The sequence below is a fragment of the Pseudoliparis swirei genome, chromosome 2 (assembly GCF_029220125.1).
Source record: "Pseudoliparis swirei isolate HS2019 ecotype Mariana Trench chromosome 2, NWPU_hadal_v1, whole genome shotgun sequence".
Classification (NCBI taxonomy): Eukaryota; Metazoa; Chordata; class Actinopteri; order Perciformes; family Liparidae; genus Pseudoliparis; species Pseudoliparis swirei.
In genome coordinates this window covers 10640029-10667983 of record NC_079389.1, presented here as the reverse complement: position 1 = coordinate 10667983, position 27955 = coordinate 10640029, and the positions used below count along the sequence as shown (strand labels likewise).

Sequence of the window (27955 nt, the reverse complement as noted above, 5' to 3'; positions counted from 1 at the left end):
TATGTGTCTCTGTACTTTTTTCTCTCGGTGTAAACCTGACCTTGAACTAGACATGTAAACAATGCCTACAGACATATATTAAAAGTCAAGTTTTTTTGGGGGGGGGTTGTTGTTACAATTACATCACACATGAAACCTAGTGCTGTTGACAGTTGATTGACCAGTGTGTTTGTGATTGATTTATTGCATCACAGACACACCGTGTGGACGTATTCTATTACATTCAGATCAGGCAACAGCTCTCAGTGGCGGGGCACCCAGAGAGATGCAGTGCAGTCGGTAGTACATTCATATTTAATACTGCATATGTCTGCCTAACACATCATACTGATCAGACCTATTAGTAGGAGGAATCTTTTCTCCTCTGTCTCAGTGCTCTGAGGGAAAGGTAGACTTATTTGATTTTGATGGATGGCACAGAGGAGCAAGATTCTCACCTGAAATTGATCATTGTCATGGACATTTTTCATCTGCAGATAATTAGATCTAATTTTACCTGAGTTGGCATGAGTGTAGTTGTATCACACCCATCTCTAGGCACATTACAGCCTTCCACTTCCTGAAATGATGATCTCCAGCCAAATAACAGAACCACACCCACCTTTCTCTCCTCTCTGTTTAAAGCAGTTGTAATCTGCCAATAGAATTTTGCCACCAGACATTTTTTCTCCTCCAAATAACAATTACATATTATATCGGACATAACGCAGATGTTAACCTCCAATCAGATCTCATTATCTGTTCTGACCCCTCAGGCCTTTCTCATGTTAGTGGCTAGCTGTTCACTCTGAAGGCGCAGGATGAAAAGATGGCACAGCTGCTTGTACCACCAGGTCCAGACAGCTTCCGCCCCTTTAGTCGCGAGTCCCTCAAAGCCATCGAGAGCCGTATCACAGAGAACGCCAAGAAGCCCAAGGCAGAGAAGAGAAAACACGATGATGAGAATGAGCCCAAGCCCAGTCGTGACCTGGAGGCGAGCACCTCCCTCCCTCTTCTGTATGGGGACACTCCTAAAGGCCTGGTGTCGACACCACTGGAGGACCTGGATCCCTACTACTGCAATCAGAAAGTAAGTCTTCTTGATTTCAAACTTGAGCATGAAGTCTAAACACACAATTAGCTTTTTCTTAACTGTGTTGACACATAGATATTATTTGTTTCACTCGAATGAGGATTATTTCATCTGGAACTGCATGCAGCTGTTAACCGCAAGCTTTGAATATTAGACAACAGGAAGACCAGGCCAATAAAAAAATGATATGATGTTCATCGGTAATATACAAAATGTGATCAGTGATTTGCATTGTGAAATGTGCTCTGGAAGTCAACCAAGTATTCTTTGATTAGTTGTGGCCATATGATACAATCATTTATTATTTGTTCAAACTATAACATACCTTTTTTTCTATCAGACTTTTATAGTAATAAACAAAGGAAATGTCATCTTCCGCTTCAACGCCGCTCCTGCCTTGTACCTCCTGAGCCCCTTCAACCTCCTTAGAAGAATATCAATAAGGATTTTGGTGCACTCATATCCTTTCATGTAGATCATAATCTGATCATATTTTTGTTGATCCCATAATAATACTATCCTATCATATATGAACTGTTTACATTGCCAACTAAAAATTGAATTCCTGGGTAACATATGTGGCTTCCTTGACCACTGCCTGCACATTGTTTAGTATGCTAATCATGTGCACTATCGTCGCCAACTGTGCATTTATGACACTGAATGGACCGCCTGATTGGGCAAAGAATGTCGAGTAAGTTTTCCCACTAATTAGATTAATTCTATACTCCCGATATATAAATAGAAAAATGCAGTTTGAGTTAACTAATTATTAATTTTTTTCCAACAGGTACATGTTCACCGGAATTTATACGCTTGAATCCGTCATTAAGATTTTAGCTCGAGGGTTCTGCATAGGAAAGTTCACTTTTCTAAGAGATCCCTGGAACTGGCTGGATTTCAGTGTAATTGTCATGGCGTAAGTAGTTACAATAATGTTTGAATGTTCTTCTTTTCCCCATATGTTCCTCTGTTTGAACAACGAACAAGTTGAATATGTTACTGCTTTTACTGTTGGGAACAAAAGCAACAGTTTTGTCAAAATGTGTTACTATTTGTTCTAATTCACAAAGGCTCTGCCCTCTACTGGATATAGGCTATTCATCTCCTCCAATCACAAGCACACATTTTCCTACTGAAAATGAGCATATGTGTAGCTGGCCAATCAGGACACGCCAACCTGTATGTGTATGCACACCCCACAGAATACAAGACACACCTGTCTGCCGTCACACTCACTCAGGGGGGTGAGTGTCGAGGGCTTGTGTACGCCGGTGTCTTGGTCGATGTCTCGTCTCCAGTGGCATTTAAAGAGAGATTAGATTGTTAACTCAGAAAGATTCGGGGTGAGGCCAAACATGTTCCCGGCTCAAGCCCAATGCTGACAACGCCACTGCTCGTCATACTGTTCAATCTCTTGGACACGGCGGCTCCTTTTCAGCGTTTGTGCTTGCTTGAACGACACAGGACTGATGAACTGGTGGTTGTGTGTCAGTTGTGTGTCAACATGTCCCCGTGCTCCTTGATGAACCGTGCAACGTGTTGTACAGGGTTTGTGCTTTTCATCTTTTGACCCCTGCCGAGTTAGGCCATGGCTCTACCTAGTTCAGTTGGACTACCTGGGTTGGCTGGGCGCCCCCTACTTCTCCTCCATCACGACCTAGATTATAAACACAAATGGCTGTGGCGACTCAGCTTTAGTCGATCACGATTAGTGTGGTTAGGTCAATGTAATGTTGGGGCAGAGCATGCATTCAACCGGCTTCACCCACTGTACCCATAAAGTCCAGTAGAGGGCGGAGCCCATGTGTTAGAACACAGGTTACAATATTGTAACCCGTGTTAGAACACGGGTTACAATATTGTAACCCTAGTTCTATAAGCACAGATGGAGCTCTCTACCCTGCCACTCTTACGCTGCTTGCTGAACCGGGGGTAGGATAGTTTGGCAGCAAGGTGTGCTGCATTATCTCCTGTGGGGTCTGGACACTTTCTGGTAGGTGCATTCTTATTGGCCGGCTACACGTGCACATTTTCCATGGCCTGCTTGTGAATGAAGTAGAGTTTTACTCCTAGAGTCCGGAAGTGGGCTACACGTGTGCTTACAGAACTAAGGCTACAATATTATAACTTTCATTACTTATTATTTATATATATATGTATATATATATACATATATATACATATATATATTACCAGTTATCATTAAGTTCAAAGACATATATTAGGTCTTCTTATCTATCTTTCTTAGGGTAAACAAATCATAAACCAATACCTGTCTGTGGCATTCAGCAACAAGCCCATTTCTTCCTACTGAAGATATTATTTTCCCACAGAGGCGCTATAATTTTCTAAAACAGCGGGACAAAGATTGTTAGCAAACATGTCTTAAACAGAAGTTAATAGTGGATTTTTTAGGCAGCACTATTTTCAGTCGTTTATTAATACCACAACTGAAAACCAGGATGGGATTTGTTGACGATAAGAACAATAAAGAATATGCCCAGACTATTCCTTTAAGTTTGTATCACATGATGCATTTTATACTCATCACTGTAATCTCAATATTGTACCTTCACCAATGTGCATGCCTCGGTGTATATTGTTTCTGCTTCAACTGATACTGTTTGTACAAAATGTAATTCACTTTGTCGGCTTCAATCTGTTACATGTATTGTATCACTATTCTATATTAATTCTAAGTTTCCCTGCAGGTATTTAACAGAGTTTTTAAACCTAGGCAATTTTTCAGCACTTCGCACATTCAGAGTGCTAAGAGCTTTTAAAGCTATTTCAGTTATCCCAGGTAAGCAGTAGGAGCAAGTGCATGTTAGTTAGATTCTTGCACGATTTTCACCGGCTGCCCCTCAACCTCCCCCCAATTTTCGCCCCCCGTGCTGATACTGTCATGGCACCTTTCCCACCTTTCCAGCTCCTTATCACAGATCAGTCACAGAGTTGTTTCAGCAATCTGAACATCCATAATCCTAAAAGTTATCTTGTGCACCCAAGTGTCAGATGTTCAGGTCTTTGATGGATCAGTTTCTGACTCCAGCTGTTTGACGCATTTGCACAGTATAGCCACTGAAATAAAGAATCTTAAGCAAGCAAAAAACAAGCTTTAATATGTGTTTTCCCACATTGTGATCTACAGGGTAATTGCTATTTAGTTTTTTACTCTGTGAGATCTGTGCCATTTGCTTATGTGTTTCTTGCACTATTCCTTGTTAGCCATGTGCTCCTCTTTGCTTGTGGTTAATGAGGGCATATGTGGTGGGGGTGTATCCCATTATTGTTGCATGTTCATCATTACTTACATGCATGATCTTCATTTTCAGTGTCACTGTCCGATTAGCAAATTGAGCCTCAATTTTCCCTTAAAATGTGGTGTCTCCAAAATACCGGGTGGCTAAAGACTTTTTATTGCATTTCTATTGTTTGCTATTAAAACATAAAATAGCCGAGTTGTGAATGATCTTTATCTCATGGCTTGAATTAGAGTGGAAATAATAATTAAAGAGGAATGTGTTACTTTAAAGGGGAACTCCTACGCTTGTAAAAAATATAGTATGTGTACAGGTCTTGAGGAGTAATGTGTAATATGTGAAAGAGGAAAAGGGGCAAAGTTTGACAATGCAATATATCTGGTTCTGCTGCGTTGAGATTTTTGATCAAAATGTTTTATTGTCAATCTAACAATGTTACAGAAGTGCATTGCTAAATCGGTGGAGTACTCTTTTAAAGAAAGAGCTCCCTGGCATCACTTGTTATTGTTTTCACAAGCCTGCTGTTAATGTTGACTGTGTCTTGTATTGATACTTTGAGTAACAAGTGATACTGTATCTGGCAGGCCTGAAGACCATCGTTGGTGCATTGTTCCAGTCAGTGAAGAAGCTGGCAGATGTGATGATTCTCACCGTCTTCTGCTTGAGCGTCTTTGCCCTCATAGGGTTGCAACTGTTTATGGGACATTTAAAGCAAAAGTGTATACGGACAATTGAAAATTCCACCTCATCTTACAATGGGACCGACATAAATGGAACAGAAAAAAGCAGTTTTGACTGGGAAGCGTACACGCTCAACACCAGTGAGTATTTGACTTTCCTCTGTTTTAATTTGCATAAAAAAACGCAACACAATCATCAAAGATATTACATAAGGACTACTTGTCATTGACAAAACATTCTAAACTCTAGAGACAAAATTCAATACATCGCTTCAACAGCACCACCAAACACAGCCTCAAAAAGGCTTTCTGACCCAGTGTCAATAAAAACGTATGACTTCGAGATTCATAGAGATATTTTTTTTGTAGCACTCTCATACTGGACTGCTTTAGATTGTAGAGGTCTTGCCATTTACAATTATAATCATATAATAGTATGATTCATTGCCTCTCTTAGACTTTTTTGCAAACCCTGCTGACAAAGAAAAGTGTGAATTTGCTTCTTTTCCCATCAGGTAATTATTATGTTCTTCCAAACAAACGAGATCCACTGCTTTGTGGAAATGGCAGCGAAGCTGGGTAAGCTTATTCCCGAGAAGACTTGATACAACATGTATATAATCCTTGTACGATGCGTCAGTTTCTGCATGAACATTACTATGCATTATGTATAGGGGGAAGTACGAATCCTTCTGACCTTCAGACATTCTCTGTGTGTTGCAGGAAGTGTCCAGAGGGGTTTACTTGCCTCAGAGCGGGAAAGAACCCAGACTATAATTACACCAGCTTTGACTCCTTTGGTTGGGCCTTCCTCTCTCTCTTTAGACTGATGACACAGGATTACTGGGAAAACCTGTACCAGCAGGTAGGCAGTAGAAGGACTTGATGAACTTTTTGCGTACATATAAAGGCATGATATTTTCAGTAAACATGTAAATATATATGGATATACAGGACTGTCTCAGTATATATATATATATATATTAATGAATGCTTTACACAAAATGAGAAAATAGTAAGAGAAAAACATATTAATAATATTAGAATTAATTAATAATCCAAAGTAAAATCCAATGTATTGTTAAAGAAATGTACGATAAAAAGCATGACGTCTATGAACAGGCTTTACAATTATGCTGCAGCAACTGGCTTCCTAACTTAAGTTTAGGTGAGATAGGTACACAGGGAGTTGTAATAGTGTAGTATGTGTTATGAATGCACATACTGAACAACTGCATATTTATAAAAAAGAAACCTGTATTATTTTTTGTTTTTGTTTATCTTCATTCAGATAATTTCCAATTTCAAAACAGTGACCAGAGGTGATACTCTGCAGATAGGTCCCGACCTTGCTATAGCTCTAAAAATGTTATTGCAAGATATAAAAAGGATTAAAGACAAAAATATAGTGTAATCTGCGTGAACATAAAACCCTGTTGGAAAAGCGGTGGCTTGTTTAATGTCAGGTTGATGACATGTTTGACCTCATGTGTGGTGGAAGATGCTGTATTTGTATGGTCCGCTTCTCTAAATACATAAAGAGGCCGTGCCTGTTGTGTTAAGGTGGGGCTCTATCAGAGACAAAGCATTCTCACATTACAATATTGGCATTAAAAGTGTTCAAACAAACCTCTAAATGAAGTGCAGGTGCATCTTTGTCAGAAGGAACAACGATGAGTCTGTCTGTGACTCAGGCAAACACAACGTGAATGGCCTGAAAGGCAAATAGGTGTCCCCTGAATAGACTTGTTGTATCGTTAAGTAAAGCAAACAGTAATACAACACTGTGCGTAATTGCATTACATTGTAATTTGTCATTGGAATTTGCTTACAATAAATAGCAGGAAGCAGAAAAAAGATTTGGAATTACCAAATCTGAAACCAAACATGGGGGATAAAAGAAAAGTTAAGTATATTTAATATACGCATATTAAATAATTATACTGCTACATTGTTTCTCTTCCAGACGCTGCGGGCAGCTGGGAAGCCCTACATGATTTTCTTTGTGCTGGTGATATTCCTTGGTTCCTTTTACCTGATCAACTTGATCTTGGCAGTAGTAGCCATGGCCTACGAGGAGCAGAGCCAGGCCACCATAAAGGAGGCGTTGGAGAAGGAGGAAGAGTTTCAGGCCATGCTTGAGCAGCTGAAACGGCAGCAGGAGGACGCTCAGGTACACGACAATCCAAGAGCCCGACTGATTCCCATTAAACAACATAAAGTTAGGATGCAGTTTGTATTCTGATATTAAAAATGTTAAATCTAAAGTAGTGTTCGACCGATAAACAGATAACAAGTTTATTCAGCAGTTCTCCATCAGAATTTCAGGCTTCAGACCTTAATTTTGGGAAATGTATTTTCCACAAAAAATATTGAATACGAAATAGTAAATTAACTTTATACTTAATTCTACTTAAAACATTTACAGACAGGTAACATATTTTTGCTGTTGTAATAATATGTAGTATGTTACAGTTGTGGTAGAGCCAATTAAACTATTTTAGATGTACTTTTTTAATCAGAATATTACTAATATCTATTAACTAAAGCTTCATTAAAGGTATACCTCTGAACTCACAAATGTCTCCTACATTCCACCATTTTCACCAGTTGCCAATTGCCTATCAAATTGCTGTACCAAAGATACTTTTTTGTTTTGATATTTCTTACCAGTGAGACTTGTGAGAACAAAACTAAATAGAAAGACAAGAAACAAACAAACATAACATTTCGGGTAAAAAAGGAAGAAAAACTGGAAAAGCTATGAGGAATGAGTCATGCAGTGAAGGGTAGGGTTTGAAGAGGTGGGTTTTGAGGGCTTGAATGATGATAGAGTGGGAGCCTGACGGGTGTGGATGGGGAGGGTGTTCCAGAGGGGGGGTGCAGCAGCTGAGAAGGCCCTGTCACCCTAGGTCTGGCGCTTGGTCATGATGGTCTTCAGAGTGTTTGCATCGGCGGACCTGAGACAACAAGTTGGGGCTTTGAGGGGGAGGAGGTCTGAAAGGTAGGGAGGGCCAGGTTGTTCAGGGCTTTGTAGGTGGTGAGTAATATCTTAAAGTCTATTCTGAATTTGACCGGGAGCCAGTGCAGGTTGCATAGGACCGGGGTGATGTGTTCACAGCGGCCGGTGGAGGTGAGCACTCGAGCGGCAGAATTCTGAATATACTGAAGTTTATTAAGACTTGTTCCACAGTACATGGTAATGAATTTGCATCCTAAAAAATACCCCCTACAGACCTACAGTGATTATAATGTTGATCCTTTCTTCCAAATAAGGTGCTATTCAGCCATTGTGTGTGTTTTTATAACAGATATATTCTGTTTCCTCCCATTCTCCTGGAAGATATGTCTGTCTGCAGATTGCAGTTAAAATGCCTTGTTGACAACATTGTGAGCAAAAATGAAACAATTTATCGTAACGCTTTCTGTTGCCCTCTCTTTCCTCTTCTAGGCCGCAGCAACTGCAGCTGCAGAGAGCGGGGAGGCCAGCGATAAAGCCACTGGCCCTGAGAGCTCCTCTGACAGCTCCAAGCTTAGCTCCAAAAGTGCCAAAGACAGACGCAACAGACGAAAAAAGAAGAAGGAGGAGGAGGGCAAAGGGGCTGATGAGAAGGATCCTAAATCTGAGTCGCAGGACAGTATGAGGAAAGGTCGCTGCCGCTTCTCTGTGGATGCAAACCAACTCAACTATGACATGAAAGGCTCATCCGCACATCAGGTGCAGTATTATCTGTCAGTATGATTTGTCTATGAAACCTGCGATATTCCGCAACCTATGTATCTTTGCTTTTAGCGTATTATGTCTCTGGTCAACTCTAAAGACAATATCACAAAGTGCTTTTCTCATAATTATTTACTTGTGTATCTACGTTATGATAATTCTCAATCAGTCAAGAATAATATAATTTGGTTGTTAAAATTGTTGAATTTCATCTTAATACCTAAGCATTTTTTTCAGTTTATAATTGCACAAAATTATAGTTCCCTAAACTATAATATGCAATGTCTACAACTCGTATTTCAGAATGACACGACTAGCAGTGCTTGACATTCATGTCTCCTCCAGTGACCATGAAAACAAAATGAGAGATCAAAACTCAAGATGTTCTGGCAGATATGTTCAACGTTCTATCAATAAGAAGAATCGCTGGCGGTTGCCAAGCTCTTTGTAAGCTCTCAAAATGAGTGACAAGCGAGGAGAAGCAAATGGATAGATAATTGGATTAAGCTTACCATTCAGCCGCCAATAGTTGTGAGCAATTCCAATGTCAAGTGTTGGATTGTAGGATATTCATTCTGTGATATTTGACATATTTGCTAACTGCTCTAATCCTTTACAAGTCGCTTAAACATTTTATGATTACTTTCATGCATGCAATTAAGTCCAATGCAACATTTCATTCACTGCTATCACAAGGCCATTTCTTTTTTTTGGTATTGTCATTGACATCATTATCATTATCTTTATCACCATCATCATCTTCTTCTTTGTCATCATCAACTGCTTATACCAATCATCATCGAGATGCATTTTTATTTGACAATTTTTCCAACACCATCATCATCATCAACATGAACATCACCAGAATAATCATCATCATCTTTTACCTTTTTCTTCTTCTTCATCACCACCATGATCATCATCCTCACCATTCTCAGTCATCACCAACATTTATTTTATATTTTGCAGTTGCCTTTCAATCCTCACTGGCATCATTATGACCACCATCATCCTTATCAGGCAATTTCATCATCGCCTCACCACATAAATTCCTTTTATGTCATTTGCACATATGACGATCGCTATCATCTCCATTCTCTCCTCTTTACGACCAGCATGTAAACGGAAGAACTGAAGAATATCTTTCTCTCCTAGTCCTTTCTGAGTTTTCGTGGACCCGTCTTCTCATCCAGACGGAACAGCAGGACCAGCCTTTTCAGTTTCCGAAACCAAGCGCAGGACATGGGCTCAGACAATGAGTTTGCGGATGATGAGAACAGCATTTTTGAGGACAACCTGAGTCGGAGGGATTCTTTTTTTCTTCCGAGAGGTTGCGATCGGCGCAGCAGCAATATGAGCCAACGCAGTTTCTTGTCGCATCTACTTTCACCCAATGGGATCAAGCACAGCTCGGTAGACTGCAATGGCGTTGTTTCTCTAGTGGGTGGGAATTCACTCCCATCGTCACCTGTGGGGCTCCCTCTGCCTAAAGTGACGGTAGATATGGCCTCCGCTGGAGACAATGTAAGAAAGGCTTGTCTATCCCCAATAGCCCTGTTTAATTTTCTTTAGCCTTGTCCATAGCTCTAGCTACTTAGTTGTTTTTGTTTTTATTTGTCCTTTTCTCACACTGTGCATTTTACTGTGGACTATCATGTGAAGTATATTGTTACAGTAGCACAACATTCCAAAGTACACAAGTCCATGACCCTCCATGCAATAGCTGTCGAGATATTTCCCTAAAATGTGTGCAAAACCCCACCAGGTGTGCACACCTCAGCTCCATCTCTGCTCCGTTTCGCAGGCGTCAGACACAAGAGCTTTGGTGGATGCTCAAGACTTTTATGTGCCAAATGCTGATGGTCAGAAATGACAAAAACTAGTGTCTTACCGTTACACTTTATTTTACTGATCCACACTGTGTCTTCTGACAGGGTGCTAATATTGTGCCAAGTTATCGCGTACTGTCAAGCTTTACTGTACGATATCCTTATTGTCATCAACATGTTCTAGAAACAGATGAATTCCCTTTGAATGTTTCTTCCTTTTACTTGTACAGCTTTGCATTGTAATTCAAAACGCTGACACTTGCGTTCACGTTTGTAGCAACTGTATATCCATGGTAAAATGTAACTTATTCTCTGTAACACAGTTGCATCTGTAACAATCATTTCTATCTCCAGGCTGACAGTACTGACACAGAGTACAGACAGGCCAGTGGAGGAACACACCAGGAGTTTATGGACCTCCTCGATGGCCCAGAGGCCAGACAGAGAGCACTCAGTATAGCTAGTGTCATAACCAGCACTATGGAGGGTAGGTATTGGACACCATAGCATGAGTATCACTTGTTGAGATTATTTTTAGTATTGAAAAGATCATTGTTATTTTCAGATGGAAATATTTGTTGTTTTTCCATCACTTGTTTGCATCAGAGCTTGAAGATTCGAGGCAGAGGTGTCCTCCTTGTTTGTACAATCTTGCCCACACCTTCCTGATCTGGGAATGTTGTCCAGCATGGCTGAAGATCAAGAGGGTGATGAAACTATTTGTGACGGATCCATTTGTGGACCTAGCCATCACCATCTGCATTGTACTCAACACATTGTTTATGGCCATGGAGCATTATCCAATGAGCCTCAGTTTCATCAACATGCTGTATGTTGGCAATGTGGTAAGTAGATTGCAATTGTAGAACACAGAAAAATATGTTTTTTGCCCTGATTTTTGTTATGATGTTTATCAATGGTCAACATTTGGGATTTTTGTTTTTATAAAGATATTCACTAGCATCTTCACGGCTGAAATGGTCCTCAAGATCATTGCTATGGACCCATACTATTACTTCCAGGAGAAATGGAATATTTTTGATGGAATCATTGTCACGTCAAGCTTGATGGAGCTTTTTTTGGAAAACGTGGTTGGCATGTCTGTTCTGAGGTCATTCAGATTGGTAAGTAAATATGTGTCATGTAGGCAATATGTTCAGGTGCATTTGTGTGCCAAAGGAATTTTAAATGATATGTTTTTCTTTTGTTTTTACAGCTAAGAGTATTCAAGTTGGCTAAATCGTGGCCCACACTTAACACTCTGATCAAAATAATTGGTAATTCAGTGGGGGCTTTGGGCAACCTGACGCTGGTGTTGGCCATTATCGTCTTCATCTTTGCTGTGGTCGGCATGCAGCTGTTTGGAAAATACTACAAGGACTGTGTGTGTAGAATCTCTATCGATTGCACACTTCCCCGTTGGCACATGAGTGACTTCTTTCATTCATTCCTCATTGTGTTCCGAGTGCTTTGTGGAGAGTGGATAGAGACCATGTGGGACTGTATGGAGGTGGCTGGGACCCACATGTGCATCACTGTCTACATGATGGTCATGGTTATCGGAAACCTTGTGGTACATCATCATTTCTTATGGTCAATTCATGAGTCCAATTTGTCCAACCCATGATTCAGTTTTATAGCTACACACATTTTGTTGTTTTCATAAAGTACAATAGCTAAAAGATAACGCAGTCATGTCATTATCCGATAGGTGCTGAACCTGTTCCTGGCCCTGCTTTTGAGTTCATTCAGTGCTGACAATCTGGCAGCGACGGAGGATGACAGCGATATGAACAACTTGCAGCTGGCCATTACACGGATTCACAAAGGCATTGCCTTTGTCAAATCCCTGCTTCGAAGCAGCTGCACCAGTGTCTGTCTCAGGAGAAAGAAGAAAGGGACAGCCGAGGACAAATCTCTGGATGAGCTCAACAAACCTTTAGGGCCGAATGGTATCCCCAACAGTACCATCAAAGACTTTCCCAGGAACGGAAATGGGGATGTGACCGGAGTGGACAAAAATGGAGACAAGTACATAGTCAGCAGCAAGAGTGATGATTCTATAATGTCTTTCATCAACAATCCCAGTTTGACTGTCACAGTTCCTATTGCTGTGGGAGAGTCTGACTTTGAAAACCTCAACACTGAGGACTTCAGCAGTGCCTCGTCTGATGCAGCAGGATGCCATGTGGTAAGGATGCTCTTGTGGATTGGTCCTTTCGTTCTCTCAAAGTGCCTTTAAAGTAATTTCAGCTAAGTCACTGATGTGTATGATGTGTGATAGATGACAAAAGATTTCAATGTTGGTTGTGGTTCTTGACAAACATATCTGTTGTTGTGGCGAAGTGGTTTGATCTGTCATAGAAGGCACGTTCAAGCACTTTGCCCAGAGTCCATGACTATGAGGTCTGTGCGTTTTCCCTGAATATCCCATATATCATGACCCTTTAATGGGCAGAGGCCATATAGACAGGAAAATGTAGATTAAATTATGTGCCATTTAAGCCTGAGTGCTTGGGAGATGAGTCCTCCTCTTAGGGGGGCTCTTTGTGTTTTGCACTGGAGGAAAGCTCACAGTGGGAAAGGAAAAAGAAACCCACTGTCTGTCTGTAAGATTTTTTTTGCTTTACTTTGTGAATTTACTTCTTAAACTGTTGGTCTCAAATGAAGATAAGTAAAGTCGTTCCTGCTTGCTTGCTGCTGATTTACAGAGGGTCTGAATGTTTTACTTTACTTTACATTTAATAATACATTCTCACGTTTTTAACAGATTAAACATTCTTTTATAACCTCACTTCCTTCCCTCTGGAGTCGGGAATTTGTAATAGTTTTCTTCATCCAAACATCAGTGAAATTATATTCAATTTAGATAGAATAGATTTTTCTTTCATTCTCAGGGGTTTTGAGATTTTTTACATTTTGCAACTGCAATGAGGCATTCCCCAACCAGGATATGTGCCATTTTAAAATAGCATCGTGGTTTTCTGATTTCAGCCCATACATAAATAAAGGCTTTCTGCAAACCATGCTTTACATATTGCAATCATACTAAAGGAATATTATATTTAATGTTGCACAGTTTACTCGTGAGTTTGTTGAAGTGCATCTGACAGGAATAGAATGGATGAGTTGAAAACACAAACCATCAACACATTGACTTTAGTGCTCTCAGTATATTGCGTCAACATGCTTACATCATTACCTGCAAGACATCAGCTGGTCTCCGGACAGCCAAGGGATCCTGCATTCTCCAGGAAGGCATTCAAGCTGTTTGCATCTCCCGGCTTAGGAGACACGCCCAGTAGAAAGCAATGAAACAGCAGACTGGGGGAGAGTCGAATGCTGCAAATCTCCTATGAGACTTAGATCATTCTGACTTATTAAATGAACTTAGTTGGTATATGTCAGAGAGCTGTATACAACCAATAATGTGCATATGTTGTGTTTCTCTAATTGGCAAATATTTGACACATTTTTTTTTGCTCTTTAAAAAAAAAAAATGTAATTAAAGAAAAAGTTAAATAATAGTGACTAATCAGGGTCACCATCACATTTGGTAGAATGTCCCGTCTTTGAGAGTCTGGTATTCTCTTAGAAATACAAAGCTAGCAGCTGTAATGTAGACGTGTTATATTACTTTCTCTCTTGACAAGCACTCAACTGGTAGTCTGCTGTTAAGCCAATGAAGATGCGCTAACGTTTTTTTAAATTTAATTTCATTATTATTTAGACATGCAGATGCTTTTTTCATTTTAATATTTAAACATTGTATTCATACATGAGCTTTATTGTATCAATCATAGATTTGAATTCATCTTAAACTCAATACATGTGAGTGATGTTAGGACAAACAGCCTTAAACAGCATCACACAGACATCATTTTCAGTGGCAGCTAAAACATACCAAATGCAAATGTTGTGTGTAAGTCTCTTGGTGTTTTATAACTATTTTGTATGAACAAACCTTAATTTTGAAAAAAATATGGACTGCATGTCAGCCCTTCATATTTGTCTTGGCTCTGTTATGTTTGCTCATCGAACACCGGTTTTATTTGGCTTTGTCTACAGATTGGAGATGACCAGCTCAGCTCCTCTGAGGGCAGCACAATAGACTTTGGGCCAGGCGGGGAGGGAGGAGAGTCTGTAGACATTGAATTGGAAGAATCTATGGAACCTGACGGCTGCTTTCCTGATGGTGAATACTACGATAACACCACTTAACCTACTCTATGGCCTTGGTGTTAATCTAACACTCCATATTATACTGGTAAATCACCATCTCCCCTTTGTCTCTACTCAGGCTGGGTGCAAAAGTTCAAGTGCTGCCAGGTAAATGCGGAAGTGGGCTGGTGGAAGGTGTGGTGGATGATTAGAAAGACCTGTTTCCGGATCGTGGAGCACAACTGGTTTGAGAGCTTCATCATCTTCATGATCCTGCTTAGCAGTGGAGCGCTGGTAAGATGGGAAGACAAATGTCCTAGGAGTTGTTTTTTAACACCTGATTCATTTGGGTGCTCTCGTGTATATCCATATTGTATCTGGCATCTCTCGTCAGGCAGTAGATTCTCAAACTGTTGTGTTTGAAGAGCGTTTTGTTTTATTATTAGCATAGTCTAAAGTCAGGATATTGAATGTAATGTATTTACTATATTTGTATTCATATGTGCAATTAATTACTCACTCATTTTTTACAAATCCAGGCCTTTGAGGATGTCTACATTGAGAAGAGGAAGACCATTAAAACAATTTTGGAATTTGCAGACAAAATATTCACCTACATCTTCATTCTGGAGATGTTACTGAAGTGGGTGGCGTATGGATATGCCAAGTATTTTACAAATGCCTGGTGCTGGCTGGACTTTCTCATTGTTGATGTAGGTAGAATCCGCTCCGCTTACACAGAAAGACAAGTACACTTTAAACACATCTTAGGTTTCTGTGTCTTAAGAAACATATGTGTGCATATGTTATAGGTCTCACTGGTCAGTATGGTAGCCAATGCCATGGGATATTCTGAACTCGGTCCCATCAAGTCTCTTCGAACTCTGCGAGCTCTGAGGCCGCTGAGAGCCTTGTCACGGTTTGAAGGCATGAGGGTAAGAGTCACTGGGTTTACACTGTCACCAACTCACTGCACAGAGTAAAGGTCTGCAACGAGCAGCATGACGCTCTATCATTTTGCAAAACCTAATGAGCAGATACCCCAAACATGCATTGCTTGTAAATGAAGCCTTCCTGACCTTGCCTAATCCTCTTTATCCAGCTGTTTGTCCTCAGGCTGACTTACACATTTAAATGACACTGTTTTATTCGTTTATCTTCTTTCAATTTAACATCAAATTATGCACCACTGCATAGTTTGACACTTTGCGGAAAGCACTTATTCACTATTATGCCGAGAGTTCAATGATAACACTGTCATATCAGTTCGTAAAATGTGAAGCTAAAGCCAATAGATCGTTAGCTTAGCTTAGCATGACAAGCAGTTACAGGGTAGCAGGCTAGCTTTGCATTATAAGCAGTAATTGCCTGCCTCTGTCTAACGATTAAAAAAATGTGCCTTATTGCCTTATTTTACACGTTATGTCTCAGTTGTTTAATCTGCATTAAGACAGATGTTTTTTAGGTGGGAGTTATGTGTGGTGCTATTTTTTGTCTTCTTCTCCAATGCTATCTGAAAAGCTTGAGTAAAGATAGATAGATAAATACAGGGCTCTCAAGTCTCACGCATTGAGCGTGAGACTCACGCATTTCGGTTTTAACTCACGCACTCCCGCCACACATCGTATTCCTCATGCTGAAAAAAACTCTCGGCTATTTAATGTTTGAATGCAGGGGTGCTCAATACGCCGACCGCGATCGCTACAAAGAAAAAGTCACTGTCACTAGCCCCCCCCCCCCCCCCCCCGTCAACAATGACGAGCATCGGGTGCTGATGGAAATGTCACGCTTGCCTGTCTTCAAAACTTGAGAGCCCTGTAAATAGATATATAGATAGATAGATAGATAAGAGCATTAAATAATTAAATAATAATGAAAAGTAAAAGTATATACAGCGTATAAGTGAGTATAAAGTATATAAAGTGAAAGTGGTACGAGGGTTATCGATGTTGATTCAATTTGAGGAGGATCTGGCAAGAGGTGATATACTATACAGTCTTTTAGCAGTCAGCAGGAATGTTCTCCTCTATCTGTGACAGCGGAGCTGAAGCAGTCTGTTGGAGAAAGTGCTCCGCTGTCCCTGCAGTAGGTGGTGGAGAGGGTGGTCCGGGTTATCCAATATGGACACTCATTTCTTGAGTATCCTCCTCTCCACCACCTGTTCCAGATAGTCCTGTTTGCAGCCAATGATGGAGCCGGCCTTCTTCACCAGTTTAGTGAGTCGGTTGGTGTCTCCGGCTCCAATGCGGCTCCCCCAGTAGAAGTACAGAGCAGTGGCCACAACAGACTGGTCGAACATCTCCAACATCTTGCTGCACACATCGAAGGATCGAAGTTTTAAAAAAGAGTCGACTCATTCCCTTCTTGTACACAGCGTTGACGTTGGCCTTCCAGTTCCTTCTGTTGTCGATAGAGACGCCCAGGAACCTGTGCTCCTCCACCATGTCCACATCCTAACCCAGAACTCTCAGCGGTTGTGGAGCCGTCGTCTGAATATGTCGTAAAGACAGGACTCCTGGAAGTCCGTTCTTCACTTGCTCGTGGGCAAGAAATAGTTCACACATAACTCCCCATAAATACGTTACACTTTGGTTTGTGTATAAATTAAACGTTTTAAACGTGTATAGATTCAATGTTGTATTTAGTGAGCTTTAGACGTGCTGATTCAGGTCGATGTTTGTACCTTTTCGAGAGAGGCAAGCAAGCATTATCGCTTTGTTTGCAATATTTATGCCAGGTGACAGAACAATCTGCTGGCTCCAGCTTCATATTAATAATTTGTTGAATGTCAAACTTTTACTTTTAAGTTGTGCCGTATCTGTTATACCATCTCATTCCATTACGATATTTTGCTGTGCAATGCACAAACCCTAGTCTAAACAGTTGTAAGCACCAATGGACCTTTTAGAGACAGTAGAGAAAAACACTGGCCTCCTGCCTTTTCCCACCTGCATACACAATCATTATATTTGGCTTTTGGCGTTTGTCATAGCTGTGATGAGCTCATGTGGATGAAAAATGTGCTCTTGTGTTTTCCTATTCTTACCATTACTCAAGTTGTGTTGTGCATGAATTCTGTATCCCGTGATTTCTGCTTTATAGATGGATTCTGTTTATGTGTAAATGTGCAGGTGGTTGTCAATGCCCTGCTTGGAGCCATTCCTTCCATCTTCAATGTGCTGCTGGTATGTCTCATCTTCTGGCTTATCTTCAGCATCATGGGAGTGAACCTATTTGCAGGAAGGTACGGCCATTGTGTCGACAAACTCTCAAATAAGGATTTCCCGGTGTCTGTGGTGAAAAACCAGTCAGATTGTATACGTATGGGCAACAACGCTCGCTGGAAGAACTTCAAAATCAACTTTGACAATGTTGGCATGGGTTACCTTGCACTGCTGCAAGTGGTAAGTACCTGAGCACAAGACAATTGATGATTTATGTTTGTAAATAGATTATTTGCTGAAGTGGTTTAAAACTTGAAGCAATGTAAATATCAAAGAGCTAATACTATATTGTGTGTGGATATTGTTTATTTCTATAAAGGCTACATTCAAGGGCTGGATGAATATCATGTATGCTGCTGTGGACTCTCAAAGCAAGGTAATCATCTCTTATAATATCACAATCATTTAATAATCCATAATTATATATCTTCCTAAATAGGGAAGATTGAAAATAGCTAAATATATAAAAATGATTTTCTTTTTTGAGCTGGAGAAACATTGTCCAGGCAATATTGAATAACAATCAACATATTCAACTAATTTCATGCGTTCGTCAAATATGGCAGCTACTATGATGCTGTACACACTCCGCAAGTGTCAGTTTTGAATGTTTAAATTTCCGCTTGTTTCATTCATTCTCTTTCTTTCCAAAACTATAATCCGTGTTCACAGGAAACAATTTGGTTTGGTTCGGGCAACAAAACTACTTGGTTAAGTTTAAGACAATGTTCTGGTTTGGGTTAGAGATAAGCCGGCTACATTACACAGCGGAAGTAGAGTTGCCTCTCCTCAGTAAGTAACTTAAAATAATGTTGACTTTTGGTATAGCACAGGACACAATCACCAGTCTCCTGAGTTAAAGTCCTGTGTTGTTTTACCAAACACTCACACCCCTTTCCTTCTAAATCGAATAAGTATAAATGAATGTTTATTGTCACACATTTACGCTGCACAACACAGATCATTTGTAAGCCTTCCTAGTATTAAGAGCAGTGAGCAACAATTATGTGCAACAGCTCGAAGCTGCAAACGGGCTCCTCTCCCTTAATCATATCCAAGTTTCAATTCTGATTGATTAACTTATTTTTGACAACAACATGAGTTTGTTTGGCATCCCTGTAAACGAATAAACCACAGTTATGGTTCATAGGTGTGTTCGCTGTCGTATGAAATTGCACTTTTTGTACCAGTTGCTAACTCAACCATGACTTCAATCTTAAGGGCTATACCTTTATTGTACTAATGTCTCCATTTTATGTCACTATTATAGCAAAATGAACAACCAGAATACGAGATCAACCTGAAGATGTACCTGTATTTTGTTGTTTTCATCATATTTGGAGCCTTCTTCACACTCAATCTCTTTATTGGTGTCATCATAGACAATTTCAATCAGCAAAAGAAAAAGATAAGTATCAAATCTGATTTTTAAATGGTTGGATATTTAGACTTGCTATTCCGACAGAAATGCAATATTTTATAGCATTACATTCAGTTTTTCTTTCTCCTCATCACCTTTTCTGTGATTTAACTGTCTCAAATCCCATGTTTACTTTGGAGGTCAAGACCTCTTCATGACTGAAGAACAGAAGAAATACTACAATGCCATGAAAAAGCTGGGATCAAAGAAACCACAAAAGCCTATTCCTCGGCCATCAGTATGCAACTTTAATCATGACTGCATCTTATCTGTATTACAAATCCAATCCTTGTTTCATAGCACCTAATTGTACTTTTGTTTCTCTGCTTTGTGTCTATTTCAGAACAAAATTCAAGGATACATCTTTGACTTAACCACAAAACAAGCATTCGATATAATAATTATGGTTCTCATATGGCTTAATATGGTAGCCATGATGGTGGAAACTGAAGATCAATCTCAAGAAAAGGCCAAGATTCTCCACAAAATTAATGTAGTTTTCATTATGGTCTTCACCGGAGAGTGTTTGTTGAAGATGATTGCTCTTCGCTATTACTTTTTCACAAACGGTTGGAATGTATTTGATTTCATCGTCGTCGTCCTGTCGATCATTGGTATGACTCGCTTCTTATTCACTTTTTTAGTATATGCCTGTGTATTGTTTACAATGTGTTTAATAGGTTTTTCTTGCTTTCTTTCCATAGGCATGTTTCTCTCTTCTCTGATCGAGAAGTATTTTGTTTCACCGACCTTGTTCAGAGTCATTCGCTTGGCCCGGATTGGCCGTGTCCTGCGGCTTATTAAAAGTGCCAAAGGAATCCGCACACTCCTGTTTGCCTTGATGATGTCACTTCCTGCCTTGTTCAACATCGGTCTCTTACTCTTCTTGGTGATGTTTATCTATGCCATCTTTGGCATGTCAAACTTTGCTTACGTCAAGAGGGAATCAGGCATCGATGACCTTTTCAATTTTGAGACATTTGGCAACAGCATGATCTGTTTGTTCCAGATCACGACTTCAGGAGGGTGGGATGGCCTACTTGCTCCCATTCTCAACAAACATGAAGACGATTGTAACAGTACCAAAGAGCATCCTGGCAGCCATATTAAGGGAGACTGTGGGAATCCTACTGTGGGGATCGCCTTCTTTGTGAGCTACATCATCATCTGTTTCCTGGTTGTGGTGAATATGTACATTGCAGTTATCCTAGAAAACTTCAGTGTGGCCACCGAGGAGAGCGCGGACCCACTAAGTGAGGATGATTTTGAAACGTTTTATGAGGTCTGGGAAAGGTTTGATCCTCATGCAACACAGTTCATGGAGTACAAAAGGCTGTCTGAATTTGCAGATGCTCTGGACCCACCATTACGCATTGCCATGCCTAACAAGATGGAACTGATCTCTATGGATTTGCCCATGGTGAGTGGTGAACGCATTCACTGCCTGGACATCCTGTGTGCATTTACGAAACGTGTTCTGGGGGAGGGCGGGGAGATGGACATTCTAAGGGGGGAGATGGAGGAGCGCTTCCTGGCCTCCAATCCTTCAAAATTGTCCTTTGAACCCATCACTACCACCCTCCGCCGCAAACAAGAGGACACATCCGCCACTATCATCCAAAGGGCCTTCAGGGAGTATATAAAGAAACATGCTGCTACAAATCCCTCTAACACATCCACAGATAAGATTGAAGAGGATGAAACACACATTGGCAAAGGGTATCCTGTCACGGACAAACTCCAAGACATTTCTAGTGCCGAGAAAAGCGAATTGATTCCTTCGACAGCCCATCAACCTTCATGTAACAATGTGACAACAAATGGAAAAAACAAATATGAAAAAGACAAAAGTGAAAAGGAGGTTGAGGGCAAAGACGTCGGAGAGCAATAGAAGTAAAATAATGCTGGAGATGCAAGAAAGACATTTTAATTAATGACAACATGTTTACAACCTTTGAAAGTGAAAAATGCATCCATTGGACTCCCCTCCTTAGTTTGGATATCTATGCCAAACTGACCATGCTTACTTGAGTCTAACGGTTAGAGTGGACAATAGCTCATACAGACTGTAGTCAATTTTGTGGACAACTTTTGGTGGTGTTCAGGAGCATAGACGCCTTTTGGCTAAAAGAAACAGTAGTTAATGCTTTAACTTCTACTGCAGCTAGTTCTGCTACCCAGTGTCTTGAATTATTGTTATATCACTGACTGTTGTATTACTTTACCTACCTTTTATTCAGGCAGAGAAAAACAAAACAGTTTTTACATGACTACTTTTAGACATCATAGTTTGATTAATTGAACTTGTATACACTTTTTGTTTGACCTTTTGAAAGGGTTGTTCCTTCGGGGGTTGTCTTTACAACAAGCAGCCCCGCCTCAAGACGTGTCTTGCTTGGCGCTTAGAACACGTGAGACCATGTTGGAGTTGCTGCAGTTAGTGAGATATGTAGACCTGCATGAATGTTTCTCCATATGCATGCCAGAGTGTACTATTTTCATCGTATGCTTCATGGTGCGAAAAATACAGTCACAACATGGCTGTTTTTTGTATATTACAGAAACATGAGATTATCCTACGGTCCAAACTAATCTGGTCGAGTATGTTTGGTTATCAGTGTCAGAGCAGTAAAACTTGTCAGAAATACTTTGCACATTCAGTTTGTTGAATCATCAACATCATTCACATACTTCATCTCAGCCTGCTGTGTGCTATGTAGCATTTACACTATTGCTTATTATGTACAGATTTGATATGAAACATTTGCATTTCAAAGCTTGCAATTTGAGAAAAAGCATGTTGTTTTCACACTCTAACTAACCCCGTTTTAAATGACCTCACTCAACCAAGAATTTCCAACAGTGGGCTCCAGGAGGAGATCATCTATGATATTGTCTATTTGTAGGACAGCAGCATCGCTTCACATTTTTGACTTTTCCTTATTGTCTCTATTCTCTATTGTCTGTTTTCTTTTATAGTTGTTTTTTATGATGGACCTCAATGTAATGATTATGAAATTATAAAATGTATGGAAAGATTTATATTTATCATATGTGATATGAAACCAAATATATTCTCCATGATCCACTTTATTCAGGCATACAGAGACACAATACATTTAGCAGAAGCTGAGGTGGGAAAGGTAAATGTCTATAAAAACTAACATAGATAGTTTAACTTCGTAAGAAAAAGCCCTGTGTTTGATTACTGGTGATAATATGACTGCGTTGTCTCAGCTCTACTTTACTTTTTTTGTACATTTTTCTTTGGAAATGGTGACCTGTATGTTTTTTTGTGTTTTGTAAACTGTTTTTTTCACATTTTACTTCTCAATCTTTATCATGATAAATATCGAAGTTGAATGAAAGATGGCTCAGAATATTCTGAATGATTGTCTCAAGGACATGGCATCACACATCTCATGTTTCCTACTTCTGTTTACATTTTATAAATGACAGTTGTATCACTTTTGTTAAATTCTCCCATAGCTATGACAACCACCCTAGACTGTATCACAACCTCTTCTGTTGTTCCATGTTATCAAAGTATAATTCCATTCATGTAAGTATATTTTGCATGTAATTAAAATGTCCAATACTTGCACTATACTTTATAAATAATGAAAGAATGTTTTGATTACATAGGATTTAACATCTCCCATCATTCATATGCATAATGCTTGTAGTGTATAAATAAACTGCATGCAAGACATTGCTATAACCAATTTCACTGAAATGCCAAAATAATAAAGATGACATGTTCCTCAAGTATGCCTAAAACATGAATTCATTTTCTTTATATGAAAGACATTTATACATTGATCTATGTATGCAAGGTCCTTCATTTAATTACTAGCTGTGAGAGGGGTTAGAGATGGATTATAGATCAAATATTCTCTCAGAGAGGCTAATTGCCCATACGTTGGCCTTTTTTTCATTAAGAATGACCCTGCTATCATCCATGTTTTGGTGGAATTATTTACTGTACTCTGTCTGTTTAAATCATTTATGACAGGAATAACTCCTCTGTTTTATCATAAGACATTGAGCAACAATTACAGCACATAAGGGAGCAGCTAGGGAGTGTTTGGGAGCTTTATCATTTAGGATCCACATTGTTTCAGGCTTTATATTCTCAGTAATTGTGTGTTAATTTATATTTGTGTTATGTACAGGTACAATATATGCCTTGTACAATGCTTACCAGAAGTTTGAATTGACATTCTTGTTCGTACACTAAATGTGTGTAATATACATAATATGTGAAATGCACATTTATATTCATAGAGAACCAACTGAACTGGTGTGAAATATTATTATTTATTTTTGTTATCCTTTTTCCCCCTATATACTTATTATATTGTTTCCACAAACAGAAGTATTATACCTTTATATATTCTACATGAACATTAGCCTGTCTAGCTTTGCTTAGCTGTGTCTGACCATTCGGAATGTGCAGTAGTTTACATCCTTAAGCACATGAATCATGCATTCAAACTGCCATGCATTAATGAAAATGTGTCAGGTGACACCATACCTGAAGAGATTAATTGATGTTTATTTTCAAAGACCACATTTATGGGTGAATGTTATGTTCATATGCTCCTAACTATCTTCAAACTGTCTGAAAGTCATATTAGAGCTTATCAGAGCACACCTATAGTAAGTGGTTGGTTTTTTGCGGGGATTGAATTTTAAGAAATGGATCTAAAGTGCTCACCACAATCATCAAAGTCATTTCAGAAACTGTAAAATGCTAGTTATCTGTGTGCAAAATGTGAGCACTCAAACTGTAAACGCGTGATCTTATTTTCATCTCTCTTTGGAACATTGAAAGCACTTATGAATGTGTGACTTTTAGCAATTCATCTTGAGTAAGAAGAAAAAACATTATGTAACATTGTATTAAAACTATTTACCAAGAAGGAAGCTTCTGAACTGAAAATGTGTGCAGGTTTGGGATTTTCTATTTCAGTCTAGTTTTCGCGAACATTTGGACAAGAAGAAATCTGGTTTCTGAGTGCGCTTTATGGTTCCTGCCGGAAACTATTAGCATCATTAGTGGGTGGAAAATTTTATTAATTATTAATAACAGACCAAAAAGTCATTACAGTCCAACATCGCTTTTACCTATTGTGGTTGCTGAATCCTGGGGGCAGTAAACAGGAGACCGATGGCAAAGTGCTGATAAATCCTGCCATACTGTCTCATAGTGATGTGATTATCAGTTTGCGCCTCACCCACTACTCTACTTTATGGCTCACATATGGTTTTCCTGAGAAGCCGGTCAGCAGAACAGCAAAACAATCTGAATAAATGTTTATGTAACACTTTCTTTGACACCTGTCTCTATAATGTATTACATACTTATAATACATTAAAATCTGTTCATAGCACTGTCAAATTATTATAAAAAATAACTCATTAATATGTATAGTGCCATATATAAATTTAAAATGATCAAGATTCAAGATTCAAGATTCAAGATGTTTTATTTGTCACATACACACACAGGGTGTGCAGTGAAATGAAAGTGGCAATGCTCAGCAGGAATGTGCAAGGGCAACAAGTACACACTATTTACAATAAAAAACAACACAATATTTACAGTACAATATTTATACTAAGTGTGTGTGTGTGTGTGTGTGTGTGCCTAAGAGGGGCAGTTGTGTGGGTCTATGTGGGGGTCCTGGTGAGGTCGGAGTTCACAGTCCTGATGGCCTGAGGAAAGAAACTCCGTCTCAGTCTCTCTGTTCTTGCAGCGTGACTACGGAGGCGCCTGCCTGACCGCAGCAGCTGAAACAGTCTGTTGTTGGGGTGGTGAGGATCCTTCATGATCCTGCCGGCTCTGGTTCTGCACCTCCTGGTGTACAAGTCCTGCAGGGTGGGGAGTGTAGTTCCAATAGTGCGTTCAGCCGAACGCACTACTCTCTGCAGAGCCTTCCTGTCCTGAGCGGAGCAGTTGCCAAACCAGGCTGTGATGCTTCCTGTCAGGACGCTCTCTACAGCTCCAGAGTAGAAGGACTGAAGGATCCTCTGGGAAACTTTAAATTTCCTCAGCTGCCTGAGGTGGTAGAGGCGCTGCCTTGCCTTTCTCACCAGAGTGTCTGTGTTCGTTGACCATGTCAGATCCTCGGTGATGTGGACTCCCAGGTATTTATACCGCTCACCCTCTCCACAGTAGTCCCGTTAATCCCCAGTGGTGAGTACGTCCTCTGTTGTTGTACCCTCCTAAAGTCCACAATCAGCTCCTTAGTTTTGGTGACATTCATGATGAGGCTGTTGTCCTGGCACCAGAGTGACAGATCAGCAACTTCCTCCAGGTAGGCCTTCTCGTCGTTATCGGAGATCAGGCCCACCACCACTGTGTCATCCGCAAACTTGATGATGGTGTTGAGCTGAACCTGGCCACACAGTCATGTGTGTACAGGGAGTACAGTAGGGGGCTGAGGACGCAACCCTGGGGATCCTGTGTTCAGGGTGAGGAGTTGGAGGTGTGTCTGCCCACCCTGACCACCTGTGGCCTGGCGGTCAGGAAGTCCAGGATCCAAGCACACAGGGGTGTTCAGTCCCAGCTCAATCAGCTTGCCGGCCAGTCTGGAGGGGACTATGGTGTTGAAAGCTGAACTATAATCAATGAACAGCAGTCTCACATAGCCCCCTCTGGCTGTCCAGATGAGAGAGTGTGGTGTGCAGTACCTGGGAGACAGCATCATCCGTGGATCTGTTTGGGCGATAAGCAAACTGCAGCGGGTCCATGGAGGAAGGGAGGAAGGCGCAGATGTAGTCCTTTATCAGCCTCTCAAAGCATTTCATGACCACCGAGGTGAGGGCCACCGGTCGGTAGTCATTCATACATGCTGGAGAAGCATTCTTGGGCACAGGGACAATAGTGGATCTCTTGAAGCAGGCGGGGACCACGGACTCAGCCAGGGAGAGGTTGAATATTGTGGTGAACACTGGAGCTAGCTGGTTAGCACAGGTCTTCAGTACTCGCCCAGATATGCCATCTGGACCTGCAGCTTTCCTGGTGTTCAAGCAGTTTATGATGATGTATATGATCAAGATTAAAACTTTTTTTCAAGGATCTAACCCCCACAGTTGTTATAATACATTATATTCACTGTTATATAATGTAATATAATAGAATACATCTATCTATAATTTACTCTAAGTCATCATTGTTGGCATTTTAAAGGAGCAGTATAAATAGCACACAAAAAACTATTTGCTATTTAAAGATATAAAAAGTGAGCCTCTAACATCAACTGATGTAAGAGAGCCAAGCTTAAAATGTAGCCGATGATTGAAACCAGCACACAGGTCCAACAAGTGGTGTTACAGATTGCATACTATAATGACCAGTAAATCAAGAGTGATTCTGCAGATTCTCCTTGCAGTTGCCACGCAACATGACGTCAAGCTCCTTTGTTAGAGTACATTAGGGTAGAAGGTTGGAAGTGGGTCTGCCATCCCCACCCCTGTGTCTCACGAGCTGCTGTGGATGCTTTATATGTGAAAAGATGTCTCTTTGGCTTGGGATCTCGCTGCTAGCATGCATGGAGAGGCATGGGGGAAAACAATGCAAAGAGAAATTTGAGAATGCTGTCCATTACGCCATTGTAACTTAATTTGCTGTAGATGGATGGGAAGAAAATCCCATTAGACTAGCTAGTAGTGAGTACCCTACCTTCCCTATGTGTTAATAGACACGCACTCTGACTTTGTATCTCAATAGCTAAATCACACACACTCATCTGCACACAAACACACACTTACTGTTTCAAGTGAACCACTCCCTCAGTAACTCACAACCTGCTCACAATACACAAAAAACACACACACATAAAAACCCAGTATACCACAACACTTTGTCAAGTGAAAATACAACAGAGGATTGCACAAGTCATTCCTCTTTCTCTTTTACATGATGTACGACAACAATATAGTTACTGCAAATAGAAAATAAAAATCCTTGACCATCAGCATCTGTTGAGGGTAAAGTATTACACGTATATGTGTGGACTAAAGTGAAAAGCAAACATATTGCAAGTAACACATGTCAAAAGAAATAAAGTAGTTAATTTGCAAGTGAGCTGCTTGTATTATTGGTCATGGCTCTATGATCAATAATGGTCTGTACAAACCACAAAGGGTATGGCCATTAGAATGCAATAGCGCCATATCCCACGGGGTACATATGTCTTTCCTCTAATAGGTTTTGAAATGCATTCTTTTTAAGTGCAACAACACATGCAGTATTTATTGCTCTTTGCTAAGCACAACACCTTGATTATCTACCATGTAACGACTCTTTAGGAGTATTATGGAAAATATTATCAATTTAATTTGGATTAATAAATTAATAAACACATAGTAGTTCATACTAAATAGCATTATTCATCGTGCATTTTAATTGTGTTGTAATTACCTCTTATATTATGGGTTAGAAAACTGCACAAAATGTTGTGTACAGTACACATACTTTACCATAGCTGCACATGCTCAGGGCTCGATACCAATCCGATTTAGTCTTCCGTTGATGTGCGCTGCGGAGAGTAATGATTATGTGCCACAGTTAG

At 40.1% G+C, this 27955-nt stretch overlaps 1 protein-coding gene across 2 annotated transcripts; it reads left to right on the top strand.

The window, feature by feature from the left end:
- Positions 1 to 200: 200 nt before the first annotated feature.
- Positions 201 to 23141, top strand: scn1laa (sodium channel, voltage-gated, type I-like, alpha). Of its 2 annotated transcripts, XM_056425725.1 has the most exons (26): positions 201 to 1069; positions 1413 to 1531; positions 1677 to 1766; positions 1863 to 1991; positions 3787 to 3878; positions 4923 to 5159; positions 5534 to 5597; positions 5742 to 5883; positions 6985 to 7191; positions 8470 to 8736; positions 9895 to 10263; positions 10923 to 11055; positions 11175 to 11413; positions 11519 to 11692; positions 11785 to 12141; positions 12280 to 12759; positions 14637 to 14763; positions 14869 to 15023; positions 15269 to 15442; positions 15542 to 15664; positions 17861 to 18133; positions 18273 to 18329; positions 19224 to 19361; positions 19507 to 19611; positions 19717 to 19987; positions 20078 to 23141. In XM_056425725.1, the coding sequence occupies exons 1-26, from the start codon at positions 809 to 811 to the stop codon at positions 21262 to 21264; spliced, it is 5970 nt and encodes a 1989-aa protein (XP_056281700.1). In that variant the 5' UTR covers positions 201 to 808; the 3' UTR covers positions 21265 to 23141. The 2 variants fall into 2 exon arrangements, with proteins under 2 accessions (XP_056281700.1, XP_056281691.1); XM_056425716.1 differs by lacking the exons at positions 201 to 1069; positions 1413 to 1531; positions 9895 to 10263 and having other exon boundaries at positions 1687 to 1766.
- Positions 23142 to 27955: the final 4814 nt, after the last annotated feature.

Bases quoted from the DNA above. Each gene is read 5' to 3' on its own strand.
- scn1laa (XM_056425725.1), top strand. From the start codon at position 809: ATGGCACAGCTGCTTGTACCACCAGGTCCAGACAGCTTCCGCCCCTTT. The intron at 14,764-14,868 runs GTGAATACTACG...GTCTCTACTCAG, and splicing joins TGACGGCTGCTTTCCTGATG to GCTGGGTGCAAAAGTTCAAG. The intron at 15,024-15,268 runs GTAAGATGGGAA...TTACAAATCCAG, and splicing joins TGCTTAGCAGTGGAGCGCTG to GCCTTTGAGGATGTCTACAT.